This window comes from Sarcophilus harrisii, chromosome 1 (assembly GCF_902635505.1).
Source record: "Sarcophilus harrisii chromosome 1, mSarHar1.11, whole genome shotgun sequence".
In the NCBI taxonomy this organism is placed as follows: domain Eukaryota; kingdom Metazoa; phylum Chordata; class Mammalia; order Dasyuromorphia; family Dasyuridae; genus Sarcophilus; species Sarcophilus harrisii.
In genome coordinates this window covers 213,206,381-213,225,022 of record NC_045426.1, presented here as the reverse complement: position 1 = coordinate 213,225,022, position 18,642 = coordinate 213,206,381, and the positions used below count along the sequence as shown (strand labels likewise).

At 34.5% G+C, this 18,642-nt stretch overlaps 1 protein-coding gene across 1 annotated transcript in view; it reads right to left on the bottom strand.

Moving 5' to 3' along the window:
- Positions 1-18,115, bottom strand: part of SMU1 (SMU1 DNA replication regulator and spliceosomal factor) — a 30,531-nt gene extending 12,416 nt beyond the window's left edge. Inside the window, exons 1-8 of the mRNA XM_003761383.3 lie at positions 17,963-18,115; positions 15,837-16,047; positions 9,040-9,192; positions 4,845-4,955; positions 4,150-4,278; positions 2,418-2,537; positions 693-809; positions 176-303 (exon numbers count right to left, since the gene is read on the bottom strand). Coding sequence (XP_003761431.1) covers positions 176-303; positions 693-809; positions 2,418-2,537; positions 4,150-4,278; positions 4,845-4,955; positions 9,040-9,192; positions 15,837-16,047; positions 17,963-17,988 — 995 coding nt within the window. The 5' untranslated portion in view covers positions 17,989-18,115. The remainder of the gene's footprint in view (positions 1-175; positions 304-692; positions 810-2,417; positions 2,538-4,149; positions 4,279-4,844; positions 4,956-9,039; positions 9,193-15,836; positions 16,048-17,962) is intronic.
- Between the last annotated feature and the right edge of the window lie 527 nt (positions 18,116-18,642).

Below are 18,642 nucleotides of genomic sequence, written 5' to 3'. Positions count from 1 at the left end.
ACCACTCCTACTTTACAAAAAAAGGAAATTGAGACTCTAAGCTCAGTGATTTGCTATGACCTTATAGTTATTAAAGTATCTGAGGAAGCTCTCACATATTCTAGTGTAGTGCTTTTTCCACTACAACATTATTCTACTTATACTAAAACGCTGATATTTTTGCATCCAAAAGTACCTGATTGTTTGATCAAAGGAGGCACTAAGGATTTGACTGCTATCCTTAGAGAAGCTGAGGCAGGTGACACCTTTACTGTGTGCCCTTTCAAATCTTCGTAAACACTGTCCACTCTGTATCTTCCACACCTAGAGAAATTTAAAAAAGCTTAAGTTTGCAAGAGCATTCCTTTTATCACATATAACCAACAAAAACCAATTCCTGTTTGTGTATCTGTTATTAAAAATGTGTCTTGATAACTAAATTCTGTGAAAATAACTCAGAAATAATTAGCTGAATTAAATAAAACAGCAATAGCTGTATCCTTTTAATTCAATACTATTAAGTAAGTTAATTAGTTAGGGGACCATTCTTTTGGATTAATCTTGGTCCCTAACAATCTATCAGTCAAAAAATCAAAGCAATAAAGTATCAGTTGAAGGCTGTTCCCCTGAAATGATAAATATACCATCATACAGTTTCCTAGTCTTGTTGCAATAGAACTTGGAAGCTATCTGTGAGAAAGATTAATTCATACCTTTATTTTTCCATCTTGGGCCCCAGTTGCTAACATTTCTGTATCTCTGCTGAAACACATACATAGTACAGCATCATCCATCATCATAAAATTGTCTTGTGCTTGGTACTTGAGATCCTAAAGAAAATGATATTCAACCATTACTAAGACAACCTCAAAATGAAGGAAGCTATAATTGGACTGTTTAGCAAATACGACTTATTTCAAAAGGTAAATTCCTTAAAAACAGGAACAATTTTTTCACATTCTGTATAACTCCACATCACTAAGTTCTGTATATGATTTTGATTTATTCAAATGGCCAAAAAGCCATGCAAATAATGCCAAGATTATGTGCTTAGTGATGTGTGTTGTCAATTTATACGTTTGGATGAATATGCTTAGCATTTTAGGAGTTATTACCTCCTTAAGTACCATGCCTTGGGTAAACTGCCACCAAGTCAGAAATAGTGCCTTGACAAAAAGCATCATGATCCAGACAAGTCAGTTTCTCTTATCTGTGTCTCAGGAATAGAGAACATACTTTCTAATTCAATTACACTTTTTTTTTCTATAAAAAATAAAACTCCTTATGAAAGTAACTCAATATAAATAATTCAGAACACTGGATTTAAATAGGATACACAATTAAGTTTGAGATAACCATGTGCTAGGTGCTGGGGACTGAAGTACTAAAAATAAAACAATCCATATTTGCAAAGAACTCACATTCTAACCGGGAAGAAATTTGTCTCATTCCGTAGAGAAGTAGGAGGAAAAAGGGGAAAGGAAAAGGGGAGGTAATAAGGAGAGACAGTGCTGTGTTTACAGAAGGAAAAAAAAAATGGAGGAAAATAAAAATCTAACTTGTTACTTTAAATGAGAATCGTTAAGGATTAACCTTTTCTGCAGTTAGTTCCCCGAGTTGTTAAATTTGTTTTTAAGTTCTTGGAGAATCAAACTGGAAGATAGCTGAAATTTGTGTTAACTCTTGTGAGTAACTCTTACTCTGGAGAAGTCTGAGAGGTCATGAGGACTGGAGAAAAATCGCATTATCTTGTTGGTCACATGAACCCTATACCTTCCAAAGTTCACTCAAGTGGTATCTTCCAAGTTACTAGTTCCCTTCCATCCAAAAATTACATTCTATTTACTTCACTGCGTACATGTGGTTTTCTTCCAAAAGAATGTAACTTACTTAGAGGGCAGGAACTGTTTCATTTTCATCTTTGTATTCCAAGAGCCTAAGTGTCCAACACATAGTGGGAACTTAAGATTCATTCCAACTATTAGTCTTCCATTTTCTTTTTTTTTTAAATTATTATTATAGTATTTTATTTTCAAGATATACTCATAGGTAATTTTTCAACATTGACAATTGCAAAACCTTTTGTTCCAATTTTTCCCCTCCTTCCCCTCCCCAGACCCTCCCCTAGATGGCAGGTTGACCAATACATGAATAAACAGTAGTCTTAAACTACATCCCCATTGGTTGGCAGTATTAAATGATCAACCCTATGCTAATGACTGTTATTTTATTTTAATATTTTGCATGGAAGGCTGGGATACCAAAACAGTAACCATAATAATAAATGGCATTTAGTCTTCCATTTTCTTAACAACTCAGTCTCTGTGATAACTGTGATTCTTTTCTCTACCAGTTTAGATTTCATAGCTTAAAAAAAAATTATCTATAGCCATTCACTTTTTCACTAGGAAAATTTAAGAATTTTAAATTTACATTACCTTCCTAATCTTTCCAGTTGTAAAGTTCCATACTTCAATGAATCCATCAACAGAGCCAGTGACCAGATATTGGCCATCTGGAGAAAATCGAGCACATTCCACATGTGATTTCTGGCCAAACTATTTTAAACAAAAATAAAGACGACATATATTTTATTGAAGGCTCAACCCCCTTATTCCCCTAATCATCCTCTGGCAGTGTTGGACTATCTCTCACAATAAACGAATAATTCCTTGGTTGGTCTTACTGAAAGTTGCTAAGGAAAAACTGAGAAAGGCAAATATCTGTTTTCTGAAGGGTCTTTTCTTTGGAATTCCAGGTTTTTTTTTGGCAGAAGCAAAGTCCTTTTCTTAGATGATATTTTTGTCAAGGCCTCTTAGTTCAATAATAGGCTAACAGAAAAAAGTGCCATTAGTTCCAACAGACTATATCAGATTCTATCTAGTTTTTGCCTTAGGGATAGGTATTTATATGGTTATCACTTTCACCTTTCAGAGTCACATCTGGACACACCCCAAATTTCTTTATTAATAGCGACAATTTCAATATTATCAATTCCCATATATAGGCATTTTTTGTTACTTAAGTGTCTCAGGCAGGATTTTAACTTAAATTTTTCTTGACTCTAATTCCATGATTTTATTCACTTTGCCAATTAGATGCCTAATTATTGTGATATAGTGGAAAGAAAACTAACGTTGGAGTCAAGATATCTTAGATTCAAGGTCTACCTCTGTCACATACTACCTACACGATCATGGATATAACCCCTCAAAGGGTCTTGATTTTATCTACACAAGAAAATCCTTCCACTGATGTAGAAGGGAAATCATCTCTCAGTCTTTGGGTTAGCTACAGCTCTGTAGAATTATAAGGCCCATCTGTGATAAGAGGCAGGTTCGTTCTCTACTCACTATGTTACAAAGCTTCTCTTTAGCTAACTTTATGCTTATAAAAAATGCTCAACTATTTAGTAGACACTTAATAGTTACCAAAATAATCTTAACGTGAAAGTTGAAATGTAATACATAAGACCAATTTAACATGCTGTATAAAGATTCAAAGGACTGTAAAATGCTTTGCAATAGTTGTATTAAGTTTAACTTGGAACCCACATAGGGAATACAAAATAGGGAATGAGGCTGCAACATAATGCAAATGGCAATATTACTGATTATAACTTTTCTAAAATAATTCATGAATAATGCAGATATTGAAAAGTAGAAAAAAACCATCTGATAATCAGTGGTATAGCATAGAAAAAAATTAACATAATGCTGAGCAAATAAACCCCTAAAAATTATGTCAGATTTACATTTCTAATTTTTACTAATATATGTAATAAAGAATTAACAATAAATTAAATTACTCATATTTTTATAATAATTGTCTGGATTTGGGAATAAGAAAATCAGGGTTCAAATCCTGGGTCTAACTGTAAACTGTTCTGGATTTGTAAGCAAGTCACTGAACCTTCTCTGAATCCCCCTCACTGAATTAAATAAATACTTGTTTTCATCAGTAGAAAGTACTTGATATACCTTAAAGAGCTTTTGTGAAGAAAGCACTTTTTAAGCCTTAAAACACTATGTAAATGAGTTACTATGTTTGGGATTAGGATTGTAATATTTCTAATAGCAGAGAGGAGTATGTCAGAAACTAGATACAATATTGGAGTTATGTTAAAAAATGTTAATTTGCCAAGTAAAAGAAATGTTTTAAGTTCTCTACCTTAATGTGTCTGCTTAACTGTGTAGGAAACTTCTCTTCTTCCACATCTTTTACAGCTGCTTTGCCTCTGAACAAATCAATAGTCATACCAGGAGGAAGCAAACCTTGATGTTGTTGCCACTTCAAAGCCTAAAAAGATATTTAAAGAAATTCACTTTAAAACATATGAAAACATTGTTTGTTCTGCATTCTAACCCTAACCCTAGTAGACTTTTGTTTTGATAATTCTCAAGACACAGATTGGCACAGTTCAAGGCTATTCATGAAGCTAAAAAAATAATGAAAACAGTAAAGAAGGAATGTTAATAAAAGGAAATATGAAATTGGATGCTATGTAATGATAATGATTAAGTAAGCATGATCCTGAAGAATAAAGAACAAAATGCAATTCCCTCTCTTTTGCAGAAACAGGGAGTAACAGCATAATTGATTCAGTAAATGTATTGCTTTTTTAAAAACCTCTTTTTCAATTTTTTGCAACATGGCAAGGATCTATGGGGAAAAGATATATCTGGAAATGGAAATGATACAAAAACAAAAGGTGTTAATAAAAAAGGAAGGGTTAGATTCATTTAATTTTCTGTGTACCTTTCTTGGTAGCCTTGAGGGATCAGCCTTTTACATAAAAGCAGAATCCTGGGAGAAAGATATTTTTAAAATTTGTCAAATATACACAACAATAAAAAGTTCTTTACCTGTCCTAACAGTGCCATAAGACGAGATGGAGGTACAACACTGACTTCTCCAGCTAAAGCCTGTGCAATCGCTGCTCTTCTTTTTTCCTTGCTGCTTCCATCTGGATATGCCTGGTAAAGAGCCAGAAGTGAAAATAACTCCAGGAAGAAGTGGTTATGAGGCATTGATAAAATAGGGGTAATAAATAGTATTTGATCTCCCTTAAAGGATTTTTGTGAAGAAAACACTTTTAAAACCTTAAAAACATTATAGAAGTGTAAATTATTATGTTGGGATCATAATAGTAGAGAGAAGTATGTCAGAAACTAGATATAATACTGAAATTATGTTAAGAAATGTTTATCTATCAAGTGAAAGAAAATGTTATAAGTATCACTATGGAAAACTATTTGAACTATGAATTATAAGTTTATTTTTTTTAAAAAAAAGGTACTGAATTTGCATACCAAGTTTTCAGAGACAAGAATGGCAACATACAATCACTTTGTAGATTCTTCTATTTAAAGCAATTTAAGTAATTGCTGATCACTGTTCATACTATTCTTAAAAACTTTCAAAAAAGGAGACTCATCACACTACATAGCAAGATAACCCTTTTTCCCTCTTTCTTTTCTCTTCCCCAATTGTTCTCTAGTTCATTCTCCAGAAGTTATTTTAAACCTTTCTTTTCTTGTCAAGTTTTCCATCATATATTCTCCCTACTGCCGCCTTTTCTGCTGAGGACCTAACAAGCATTACTGAGAAAAAAGAGGTCATTTGCCTCTTCTCTGTTTCTTGGAACCCTCAGACATCATCATGCCTCACTCTCTCTTAATTTACTCTAGTCTCTGATGAAGAGGTGATTCTTTTTCTCATCTTTGATTTCATTCTCTTCCATCTTTTCCCATTATCATCCCTCCTCTCTTTAACTTTAATACCTCCCTGTTTACTGTTTCCTTCCCTGATTCTTGTAAATACACCTAAATCTTGTTTATCCCTGAAGAAATCCTTATTAGTCTGTCACCTTCTCCAATGATCACTCTATATCTCTCCCTGCTACTACACCAAAATTCCCAGAATCTGTGTCCACTAGTTGTGTCCATTTTCTCTCCTCTCACTCATTCACTTCTTGACCCTTTGAAATATGGCTTTTAGACCTCCTTCCAAAGTGTTAAACTTTGTTAAACAATTGTTAAACCAATCAACAAGTGCTGGTAAGATGACTTCTAGGTGTCGGGTACTGTGCTGATTTTGGGAACACAATAGATAAGTGCTATTTTCAAGGAGCCTACAGTCTATTAGGGAAGACAATATATATATATATATACATGGAATAAATACAAAATAAATGTAAGTCAGTTAGGGAGGGAAGGTGGGCATGAGTAGTTGGGATATTTGAGTAGTATCTTGAAGGAAGCAAGGTATTCTATGAGGAAATAGAGAAGAGAGAGTACATTGCATATATGGCCAACAAAAATGCACAGGACAGGAGGAGGAATATTGCCACTGAAGGAGATTTCAATTTGGTTGGATTATAAGGATGATGGAAATATGAAAGACTTTTAAACCTCATTCCTGACTACTGTTTAAGATCTGACACTTTCCCCAACTCTTTCCTCTTGGTCTGGCCCTTAGTTCATTATGGGCTTTTGTGATACTCCCGATTCTCTTCCTCTCCATCTGACTTGTTTTTTTTTCCCTCAATCTCCTTTGCTGGTTCATCATCTCTGTCGTGTCTCCTTACTACGGGTCTAACATTAAGTTCTGAGCCCAATTCTAATCTTTCACTCTCAGTGAACTCACTAGTTCCCATGAGTGTAGTTATCTTTATGCAAATAGTTTTCAAATTTGTTTATCCATCTCCCTTGGGTTTTAGTTGCGGATCTCCAATTGTTAGGGGAATATTTCAAATAGTATGTCCAAATTAGAACTTGTTTTCTTTCTGGACAAAACTATTTTTATTTCTTTTTGCTGAGGCAATTGGGGTTAAGTAACTTGCCTACGGTTACACAGCCAGGAAGTGTTAAGTGTCTGAGGCCAGATTTGAACTCAGGTCCTCCTGACTTCAGGGATGCAAAACCCTATTTCTTTTGAATTTTCTTATTTCTGATGAGAGTACCACCACCCTTCTAAACTTCCAAGTTCCCAACCTCTGATTCCTTATGCTCCCTCACCCCACATATCCATTTAGTTACCAAAATTTACCATTTCTATCTGTTAAAACATTTCTAGTAGCTGATGCCTTCTCTTATTACTTGGACACCAACCTAGTTTGAGCCCTCATTGTCTTACACTTGCATTGCAGATGAAGTTGTGTTCTCCAAACAGGCCTTCTTAATTGGTCTCTCCCTTCTCTAAATTTATCCTTTACCCTGTTAGTAAAATGATTTTTCTAAATTAAAAACTAGGAACCCTTGATTTATTGCTTCTGAGATAAAATATGAACTACTCTGTACAGCATTTAAAACTCTTCATAATCTGGCCCCCACTTAACTTTTCAAACTTATTAAACACTAGTTGATTTCTGTATTGCTCACAAATGACATAACTGCATTTCCCAACTCCATTGTGTCCCACATGCCTATTTTTTTCTCACTTTCATCTCTAAAGATCTTTTATCTTTCAAAACTTTGCTCAAGTGCTATTTTTTATATGGAAACTTTACTAATCTTTACTTTTGGCCAGAACCTTATTGCCCATGCCAAATGTACTTTGTATTTATTGTGTATATATTTTTATTCATGAACATTATAAATCCCCTGATAGAAGGAATTATTTCATTTTTGTCTATACATTCCCAGGGAATGGAACACAGCCAGAATTAATAAATGTTTGATGATGTAGTTCCATGACAATTTTTCACTCTAATAACTCTTGCAGTCAAGAGTGTGTTTCATCCATTCATTCTACTTCCAATTTAACTTAGAAATTTAGGGGCATTACTTTTATTCTCCTATTTTCTATGCATTCTGATACTATTACATTCTTACAGCCCCTTATTGAGAGCTAAACATCTTGGTAATAAGGAAGAAGACAAACTACTGAGAAATAGGAAAGAACACTGGTGTTTGGAGATATTAATTAAAGTCCCATCTCATAAGCCATATAAACCTTGGGCATCCTCACTTTGGAACCTTCAGCTAAATGTGTTTGTATTCCAACTAACAGAGTGAGCAAAGAATTTTTAAAGTACCATGTAAATATGAGGTGTCATTACTAAAATTAATGCTTTTAAATGAGCTGGATTTCAAATGTCATATTCATACTAATTAAAGATAGAAACCTCTTAGAGAAAGCATTACAATTCACACTTGATACACTATGGAAAACCCTTTGGCTGGTGGCTTGGTAAAGCAACAATACATATTTTCATACATTTAAATACATATCCCAAAGGTTCCTGCAGAAAACTATGTCTAAAAAGTATCAATGTTAACATGGAAAGTCTATCAAGAGTTCTGATACAATTTTCTGAACAATTTTACTTTATCCAGTACACATCTTTTGTTTAAAAGGAAATATTTAGAAAATAGATTTAAAAAGTTTGATTAAATGATGCAAATTTCTAGGGGTGTTGTGGAAAGAGCACAGAACTTGAATTCAAAAGTCCTGAGTTTTTGTCCTACTTTTGCCTTGTTATGTTTGTGTGATCTTAGGAAAATCATATAATCTATAGAGCCTCATTTTTTCTCATTTGTTATATTAAGAAGTTGGTTTAGATCAGTCGGTTTTAATAAGTGGATTGGTTTTTTTTTTTTTTTTTTTTGATATGGACTCCCCTCTCCCTTTCTCAGAATGTTTTTAAATGATTGAAATGAAATGTATAATGTCATAAAGGCAACCAATGATGTTGAAATACAGTTATATATATATATATTTTGCTGAGGCTGTTTAGTGACTTGCCTAGGGTCATACAACTAGGAAGTGTTAAATATCTGAAAGTGTCTGAAACCACATTTGAACTCAGGCTTTCTTGACTTAAGGGCTGGTGCTCTATCCATTACACTCCCTAGCTGCATCTATTAAAAAATATTTTTTAAAAAAGTGGACACTAATAGGTTAAGAAACTTTAGATGACTGCTATGGTCCCTTGCAATTTAATTTTTTAGTCTTCTAATAATATAGGTATTTAAAAAAAAATTCAAATTAATGAGGAAAAATAATACCAGAAACATAGTGGGAGACTTGCTAATATTTTCAATGTTATAAGTTTACCTCACGAGGATCAAAATAGGACCTGGCTAAGAGATTCTCAAGATGAATATATCTCTCTGGCTGAGTTTGTTTTAACATGATCATAGGGTCAGTCTGTCTTAGAAGAGATCTGGCAGCACCCAATTCCCGAAGTTCTATTAATTCCAAGACAACCTAGACAATTATGAGAAAGAAAGAATTAGCATGTTCAAAGACTTCTTTTAATTAAAAACTTCAGTTACATTTTTGAGCTAAAAATATTGCTAAGAGATTAGTTGTTAGGAAATTAATTTTTTAAAACTTGATTGGCCTACAAAAGTGATTACAACATTGTATATAAAATCCTGCAATCTCCAGTTATCATTTAAAAAAAAAAATCTATTAGTTTTCCTTCCTCTCAGCATATAAAGTACAGGCATATATAATTTTATTATGTTTTGCTTTGCAGATGGCAGTGTGCAGATATTACATTTTTTTTTTTTTACAAATTGAAGGTTTATAGCAATTTTATGTCAAGCACATTCAATTAAGTCTGAGTGCATGCACTGACATTGTGTCATATTTGGATAATACTGACAATATTTCAACTTTTCCCATTTATTCCCAATAATTCCCATTATTATGGGAAGGAAAACCCATATCATGTATGGTGATCTGTGATCAGTAATCAGTAATTTTTGATGTTATTATTATAATTATTTTGGGGCACCACAAACCATGTCCTTATAAGATAGTGAACTCAACTGATAAATGTTGTATGTTCTAACTGTTCCAATGACTTATAACCTATCCCTTTCCCTCTCTTTGGGCCTCCTTATTCCCCAAGACACAATAATATTGAAATTAGGCCAATTAATAAGCCTACAATGGCCTCTAAGTTTGTTCAAGTGAAAGAAGTCAATCAGAGAAACAAACTTCATTGTTGTCTTATTTTGGGAAATTAACACAGCTATCACCCTGATCAATCAGCAGTCATCAATATCAAGGATTTCCATTTGATAATGATTATGATCAACCGTAAAAGAAATATGAAGTAATTTCTCCATTTTACTTTAAGCAGTTCAGTCAAGAAACATTTATTAAGCATAACACAAAGACAAATGTGAAAGAAGTCCTGACCTTAAGGAGCTTATTTAGTAGTTAAGATGTGCAAGACTATCCTAGGTATGTGCTGGAGATACAAAGACAAAGACAGCTCCTATTCTCAAAAGACATTATATTCTCTTGTAGAGGAGAAAAGTATATGTGTGTGCATGTGCATGTATATTCACATGCATTGTGCAATATAATGTTGAGGTTGGTGGGTAATGGGTACACAAATATATAAAATACAAAGGAGGGAGTGATGGGGGCAAAGGAGGGAAACAAATACTTTAACAATATCTGAGTGGGGAAATAACACTTTTGGTTGGGAGATGAAGAAAGAGATTTCTGAAAGACAGGGATGAAGGAGTACAAACTAAATAAATCACTTGTTTCAAAGCATGGAGGTGGGAGACAACATGTTGAATTTGGAGAATATCTTTCCAGTATAATTAATCAATTAACATTTATTAAATGCCTATAATGTGACAGGCACTCTGTTGGATTGAAGAGTATAGAACCTGAGAGAAGAAATGTGAACACTTACTAGTAAAGAAGGCAACAGGCTTAAGTTGGAAGGCTTTAAATGCCAGGCTAGGGCATATTCAGAAAGGACTTTTGAGCAGGGAAATGACATGTTTGAACCTATTAGAAAGGCTATTTTGGGAGTTATGTGAAAGACGGTTTGAAGACAGGGGAGAAAACAGAAGCAAGAAGATCAACAAAAAGTCCATTATAGTGCTAAAGGCTAGAGGTGATGAGAGCTTGAAATAGGATGTTGCTGGTGAGAATGGGGAAAAACAAATGAATGCAAGAAATGCTTGGGAGGTAGACACGACAGTACTTGACAAATGACTGAATGGGGAGAAGAAATAATCAAAGATGTCTAGGAGATTTTCAGTTTAGGGGATTGGGAAGATAATGATATTATCAATAGAAATAGTGGGGTTCAAAGGAAGGGGATGGGTGCGTGGTGAATTTTAGTTCCATTTTGTACAAGCTGAATTTGAATTGGAACGTCCAAATAAAGATGTCCATCAGGTAGTTGGGATATGTAGGATTAAGGAACTCGGCGAAGAGATTAGACTTACATAGAATTGGCAATAATTGCATAAATGTGACAAATGAATCCATGGAAAAAGATGAGATCACTAAGGCAAACTGTATAGAAAGGAAAGAGAAAAAACCCTAGGGCAAAGAATTGAGGAAATATCTGGAAGCCAGGAGGAGAAAAATAAACCAGAAAACGATTGAGAAGGAATGGTTAAAGAATTATTCTTCCTTTCTTCTGCTGGCCTGCAGTACATCCTTATTACTATGCTATTTTGTACTATGGTTATATGAGTATTATCACTCTTATCCATAACTTTTACAAGAGAAGAGACCTTAAGGTTGTGCTGAGACACAGCATTGAGAAAAAGTCTCACTGGATTGTCATGATCAGACCACATTTGGAGTACTGTGTTCAGTTTTGGATGGCACATCTTAGGAAGGACATTTTAAGCTAGAGAACATTCAGAAGGGGAATCAAGGAAAGGTCTTCCAAATCATGTCATAGGAAGATGGAGGTTCTTTACATGGAGAGTTATGGTAGCTCTCTTCAACTACGTGAAAGGTTTTCATGTGAAAGAGAAATTTGTTTTGCTTGGCTCTAGAGGATAGAGCAGTAGCAAGAAGTAAAAGGTACAAAGTAGCAAATTATGGCTTGATACAAGGAAAACTTTTCTAATGAGAACCTATGGGAAAAGGAATAGGATTCTCATCAGGTAAGAGACTCTTGTTCACTAGAGATCTGTAGGTAGAAGCTAGATGATTCCCTCTTTAGGGATCCCTATGTAGATAAAAGTTGAATTAGCTAGTTAGACTCTGTCTTTTAATTTGAAAAGTTTTTTTTTTTAAATTCTATTTTCATTCCAAATTCTATCCTTCCTCCTCTCTTGTCACCTCCATCCACTGAAATGGCAAGAAAAAACAAAACCCATAATAAAAAAATATGGACATATGAATTTCCACATTAGCCTTGTTCCAAGAAAAAAGAAAGACAGAAAAAAATGTTTCAAACTGTACTCTGGGTTTTCTTTCTGGAGGTGGGCAGCATGTTTTCATTATGAGACCTATAGAGTTGTGATAGGTTATTAGTTGGTCAGTCATTTACTCTTTCACAGCTGATTATTTTTATAATATTGCTATTACTGTGTACATTGGTTTCCTGCTAAGTTCATAGAAGTCTTCCCAGGTTTTTCTGAAACAATCTCCTTCATCATTCTTATAGCATCGAGTTATTCATCATATTCACACATCAAAACTTGTTCACTCATTCCCCAATTGATGGAATTATCAAAATTACTTAAATAGCTGTAAACTTGATGCTAAATGAAACAAGCAGAACAAGGAGATCATTGTACATGGCAACAATAAGACTGTACGATGATCAATTCTGACGGATGTGGCTCTCTTCAACAATGAATTGATTCAGACCAGTTCCAATTGTTCAGTAATGAAGAAAGCCATCTATACCCAAAGAGAGGATTGTAGGAACTGAGTGTGGAACACAACATAGAATTTTCATTCTTTATGTTGTTGTTTGCTTGCATTTTTGTTTTCTTTCTCAGGTTTTTTTTTCTTTCTAGATCCGACTTTTCTTGTGCAGCAAGATAACTGTACACATATATTGGATTTAACACAAATTTTAACATGTATTGGAATTAGGGGAAGGGGTAGAGGGAAGGAGGGGAAAATTTGGAAGAAAAGATTTTTTAAGGGTCAGTGTTGAAAAATTATCCATGCATATGTTTTATAAATAAAAAACTATAATAAAGTCAATTAATTAATTAAAAATATTTGTAAATATATGGGTCCTTTTCCTCTTTCTTTGACCTTAGGCTACAGACCTAATAGTGATATTGCTGGGTCAAAGAGTGAGTAGAATTTCATAGCTTTTAGAGCCTAGTTTCAATTTAGTCAATCTGATGAGTGTAAGACTTTTAAATTTGCAGTTTTCCAATCATCACTGATCTAGAACATTTTTTCATAAAATTTATAGCTTTGATTTCCTTCCTCAAAAACTGCCTATTTATATCTTTTAATCATCTGACTGGGGAATGTCTGTTAATCTTGTAAATTTAATTCAGTTTCTTAGATATTTTAGAAAAGATGACTATCAGAAAAACTTGCTAAATTTTTTCCCCAATTTCCTGCTTTTCTTCTAATTTTAGCTGCATTGGTTTTGTTTGTTAAAAAAAAAAAATTGATTTTATATAATCAAAATTATCTATTTTACTTCTTGTGAACTTCTCTACCGATCCAACAAGTTAATTTCTTTCATGTTCCACTAATTTGCATATATCATGCTTTATATCTGAATCATATATTCATTTAAAGCTTATCTTGATTTGATGTGGGATATTGAGGTATGCTTAGTTTTGGCTAGATTATTTTCTAGTGTTCCTAATAATTCTTGTCAGATAATGAGTTCTAGACTCAATAACTAGGATCTTTGGATTTATCAAACACTAGGTAACTGTGCTCATTTGCTTCTGCATAATATATACCTAATCTGTTCCATTGATTAATCTATTTCTTACTTCATAGTAATCAGTTTTGTAGTATAATTTGAGATCTGGTATTGTTTTTCTCCTTTCCTTCTAGTTTTTTTTCCTTTATTATTCTCCTTAATATTTTTGATCTTTTGTTTCTCCTGATGAATTGTCATGATTTAAAAAAAAAAAAAAAAAAAAAAACTCTATAGTTATTCTTTGGTAATTTGATTAATATGGCACTGAATAAATTAGTTTAGATAATACTGTCATTTTTTATTATATTGGCTCAGTCTGCTAATTAACATTAAACAATTAATAGTTCTTCAATTATTTAGATTTGCATTTATTTAAATAAAGAGTGCTCTATAATTATATCCATACAATGTGTTTTGGCAGTATTTTAAACTGTTGGTTTTATTGACAATATGATTTTTGTGAGTTTATTTTAAATCCTGTAACTTTCCTTAAGTTGTTAATTATTTCAATTAGTTTTGTAGATTAATGCTACAATTTCCTAAGTAAACCATCATATCATTGGCAAAAAGTGATACACTGGTTTCCTCACTGCTTATGTATATCTCTTCAACATCTTTTTCAGGTATTATTGCCAAAGCTAGCATTTCTAAAACAAGACTGAATATTAATGGTGATAACTGACATCCTTACTTCACCCTGATTTTAATAGAAAGGCTTTTTGCTTATCCCTATTACCGATATTGCTTGATCTTAGTTATATATATATATATTACTGATTTTAAAGAAAGCTGTTTATTCCTATGCTTCCTAGTGTTTTAAACAGGAATGAGTGTTGTAGTCTGTCAAGTTTTTTTCCATCACTGAATATATGAATTCTGTTTTTTCCATCACTGAATATATGAATTTTTTTGTTGTTAAAACTATCGATTATACTTTTAGTTTTTCTAATATTGATTCAGCCTTGCACTACTGGTATGGAGTCTTACATAACTTCCAAATTGAAGATTTTTTTTTTTTTGGTCAGGAAAGGAGAAAGAAAACTGAGATAGCAGAAGCCAGGGAAAGCATATGAATTCAGAAGGTTGAGCCATGACCAAATAATGATCAAGGATGAGTGCTGACAAAAAGCCACTGGATTTAGCAATTAAAAGGCTATTAGTGATCTTTGAGGGAGTCTGAATAGTGATTTTTATGACAGAATGATGAAACTTGAAAGTCACATTATAAGGGGTTGAGGAGAAAATAGGTAGGAAGTGGTGGAAGCAAACGTAGCTTATTTTTTCAGCACTTTCAGAATTGAAAGGGAGGAGAGATCTGGATGTCTGGATGGTAACTTTCAGATATTCCAAGATCACTTAATATAGGGGAAATATATTTGTAAGGTGGCAAGGAAAAAGGTAGGCAACAGGGGAGAAAATGAAGACGTGATATACAATAATTAGTATAAGCTGAAGGAAAAAGTATCAAAGACACAAATTTGGGTATTAACCTTTATAAAAAGAAGGATCACTTCATTCTCTTGAGACAGGAAAAAAAGGAGTTGAGGATGAGTATAAAGACAATGTTTTGAAATGTTGGGGAAAAAAATGAAGTGTTCATTCAGATGGTCTGCTCTTAGTAAAGCAGATGGTGAGGTTATCTTTTGAGAGGTATTGGGGAGAAGCAGGAAGCTTGAGACTTGCAATAGCTACTGAAAGAAAAGGATTGTTGTGAAGTATTTAAAAGATCAACCGAGGCTAAATAATATGGATTTGGTTGTGGATTCAGTCTATGTAGTTTCACTATTTCTTGCAGCAGCATTCATTAACTCTAGAGTAGGTAAAAAGGAAAGTTATGATGGGAGTGACCAGGGTTGAGCAGAGAACAAGGGGCTTAAGAAGACATTCAAAATTGCTAAGATCAGCGAATTGGTTTACATAGGGCTAAAACTGTAGGAAAGAGAAATGAGGCCAAGAGTAACTAACTGGAAGAATGAGGATGAAGAATAAATTTAGGAGTTAGACAACAGTAGAGATAGAAGGACAGTTGGTCAGGCTGCTGACCAAAGAAGGGAGATTAATTCTAATAAAAGTTAAAATGTATTGAACACAATTTCATTACTGAGTTAAGAACAATTCTTCTTTGAATCTTTTGCTACTAGAAAAATAAAAACTGAATGGCATTCATGTCAGAACATTTTAATTTTTATTTTAAAAGAGATAAATCATGCTAAATTTTTACCTGTTCATAGAGATCAATCAGAGTTTTGTCTGGTAATTTCAGGGATTGTATAGCTTGCAAAACGGTATCCCAATGTCCACTGTTAATATCTGCTACAAAACTCTCTATGCTGTCCACAGTATTCAGTGACACAGTTGTCTCCTCCTGCAAAGTGGCTAAGGCTCGATGTAAACTATTTTCCTTCAAGTACTGCATGATGAGACGTATAACACTAAAAAAGAAGAAATATACCATGAATTTAACTATAGGATCAGGTATCTGGCATTGTAAAGGATGAGACAACTATGCCCAACCCCCCTTAATTTTACAGGTGACAAAACTGAGGTACAGAGAGGTTAGTGATCTTTGAGGGAGTCTGAATAGTGATTTTTATTTATTTATTTTTTTATTTAATAGCCTTTTATTTACAGGATATATGCATGGGTAACTTTACAGCATTAACAAATGCCAAACCTCTTGTTCCAATTTTTTACCTCTTACCCCCCCACCCCCTCCCCTAGATGGCAGGATGACCAGTAGATGTTAAGTACATTAAAATATAAATTAGATACACAATAAGTATACCTGACCAAAACGTTATTTTGCTGTACAAAAAGAATCAGACTCTGAAATATTGTACAATTAGCTTGTGAAGGAAATCAAAAATGCAGGTGTGCATAGATATAGGGATTGGGAGTTCAATGTAATGGTTCTTAGTCAGAGTTCTTTCTCTGGGCATAGCTGGTTCAGTTCATTACTGCTCCATTGGAAATGATTTGGTTGATCTCATTGCTGGGGATGGCCAGGTCCATCAGAACTGGTCATCATCTAGTATTGTTGTTGAAGTATATAATGATCTCCTGGTCCTGCTCATTTCACTCAGCATCAGTTCATGTAAATCTCTCCAGGTCTTTCTGAAATCATCCTGTTGGTCATTTCTTACAGAACAGTAATATTCCATAATTGAATAGTGATTTTTATGACAGAATGATGAAACTTGAAAGTCACATTATAAGGGGTTGAGGAGAAAATGGGTAGGAAGTGGTGGAAGCAAACGTAGCTTATTTTTTCAGCACTTTCAGAACTGAAAGGGAGGAGAGATCTGGACGTCTGAATGGTAACTTTCAGATATTGCAAGATCACTTAATATAGCGGAAATATATTTATAAGGTGGCAAGGAAAAAAGTAGGCAATAGGGGAGAAAATGCACAGAACACAGCTAGTAAGAAACTGAAATGCGATTGCAAGTCCAGTCCTCGCTCCTTTATATCACATAGCCTTTTATTAAAAACAAGAAAAAAAAAAAAAACACAATCCATCTAGAATGAACACAGAACCCCCTAAGGTTAACAAATTCATGCTCCATTGAATTTGCTAGCCAGGCTAGTGCTTTGTCCAGAAACTTAAACTTGTTAAATAAATAACATTTAATAATAATTTAATAAATAAATTAACATTTTTTATTCTTCCACTGTGGTATTTTCATCACTCACTTTTAAATTCTTTATCACTGTATAAATAATTCTAGACTTGCTCCCTTTACCTTAATATACAAAAATGCTTAATTAATACAAAATGCTTTGTTATTAGTTCTTAATTATGCTGAAAAATGGAAATGAGGAAACTAGCGTCTTAAATTCGAAACATTAAGGCGGGAGGGAAATAGATCGAATCCACTTGGGGAATAAGATGACAGCAAGCAGCAGGCTGGCTAGCCTCCATACACAATCCCAACCAATAAAGCCCGGGTGCAGCGGTTCAATGTGTATCGCTGTAAGGCGCTGAGAGGGAATAGTGCCAAAAAAAAAAAAAAGAAAAAAAAAAAAAGAAAAAAAAAAAAAGAACATCCTGTTTCCTCAGTTTCCTCATCTATAAAAAGTCCTAGAGGCTTTTCGGGGTCCTTTCCAAACTCTCAGCCCCATGACCCTAAGGTTACTGGTAATTTCCCTTAGCCGTATTAAAGAAAGGCAGGAAGAAGCGGCAGGAGATGCGGGCTGAGGGGTACTCTCCCCTTCCAGGCCGGCCCGTCAGATAGACACGGACTCCAGGCCGCAGGATGCGTCGCTCGCTAGTCTCCCGCCTCCTTCTCCCCCCTGGCGGGGCGCGGCCCTCCCTCTCCTCGCTCTTTCCCAGGCCCCGATACTCACTCGGACGACTCGATCTCAATAGACATCTTGACTCTCTCGGAAACCGGTCACTAAACTAGAAAAATGTGAGAGGAAAGAGTTCAAGCAGGACGGACTAGGAGGTGGTGGTGGTGGTGGGGAGACAACTAGACCCACTTCCGGTACTTACTCCCGTCACTTCCGCTTGGCGTCTACTCCCACTACACCCTTCCCCCGCCCTTCCCCCACTTCCGACTCCTTAAGCGAATGGAGGAAGGTAAGGAAAATAGAGTTGCCACCTATCACGTGACCAGAATGAGCCTTCGAAAGGGGCCGGAGCGGCGGGAACTCTGGTGCGCTAAATTGCTTTTAGCTTGAGGTGCTTGAGCTGGATCTTTTGTAGAATTAGCATTTTCCCTCTAGGGAAGGACTAAGAAGAGCAATCTCCTTCCTCGTTTTTTTTTTAGCACGTTCTAGACCAATCTTCGCATGTTACAAACGAGGACGCCGAGGCGCAAGAAGGGGCAGGGTCGCCCGCGTAGGGGGTCGAGTCAGAATTTGAACCTAGGTCCTTTGAACCCAGGCTTTCAAACTTCCAGTTCATTGCTTTTTTTTTTTTTTTTTTTTTTTTTTTAAACATTTTTTTTTTTTTTTAACATTTTTTCCTTCTTTTTATCGATACAGTTAAAACAAACACACACCTAATTCAGGTTTATTTTTGA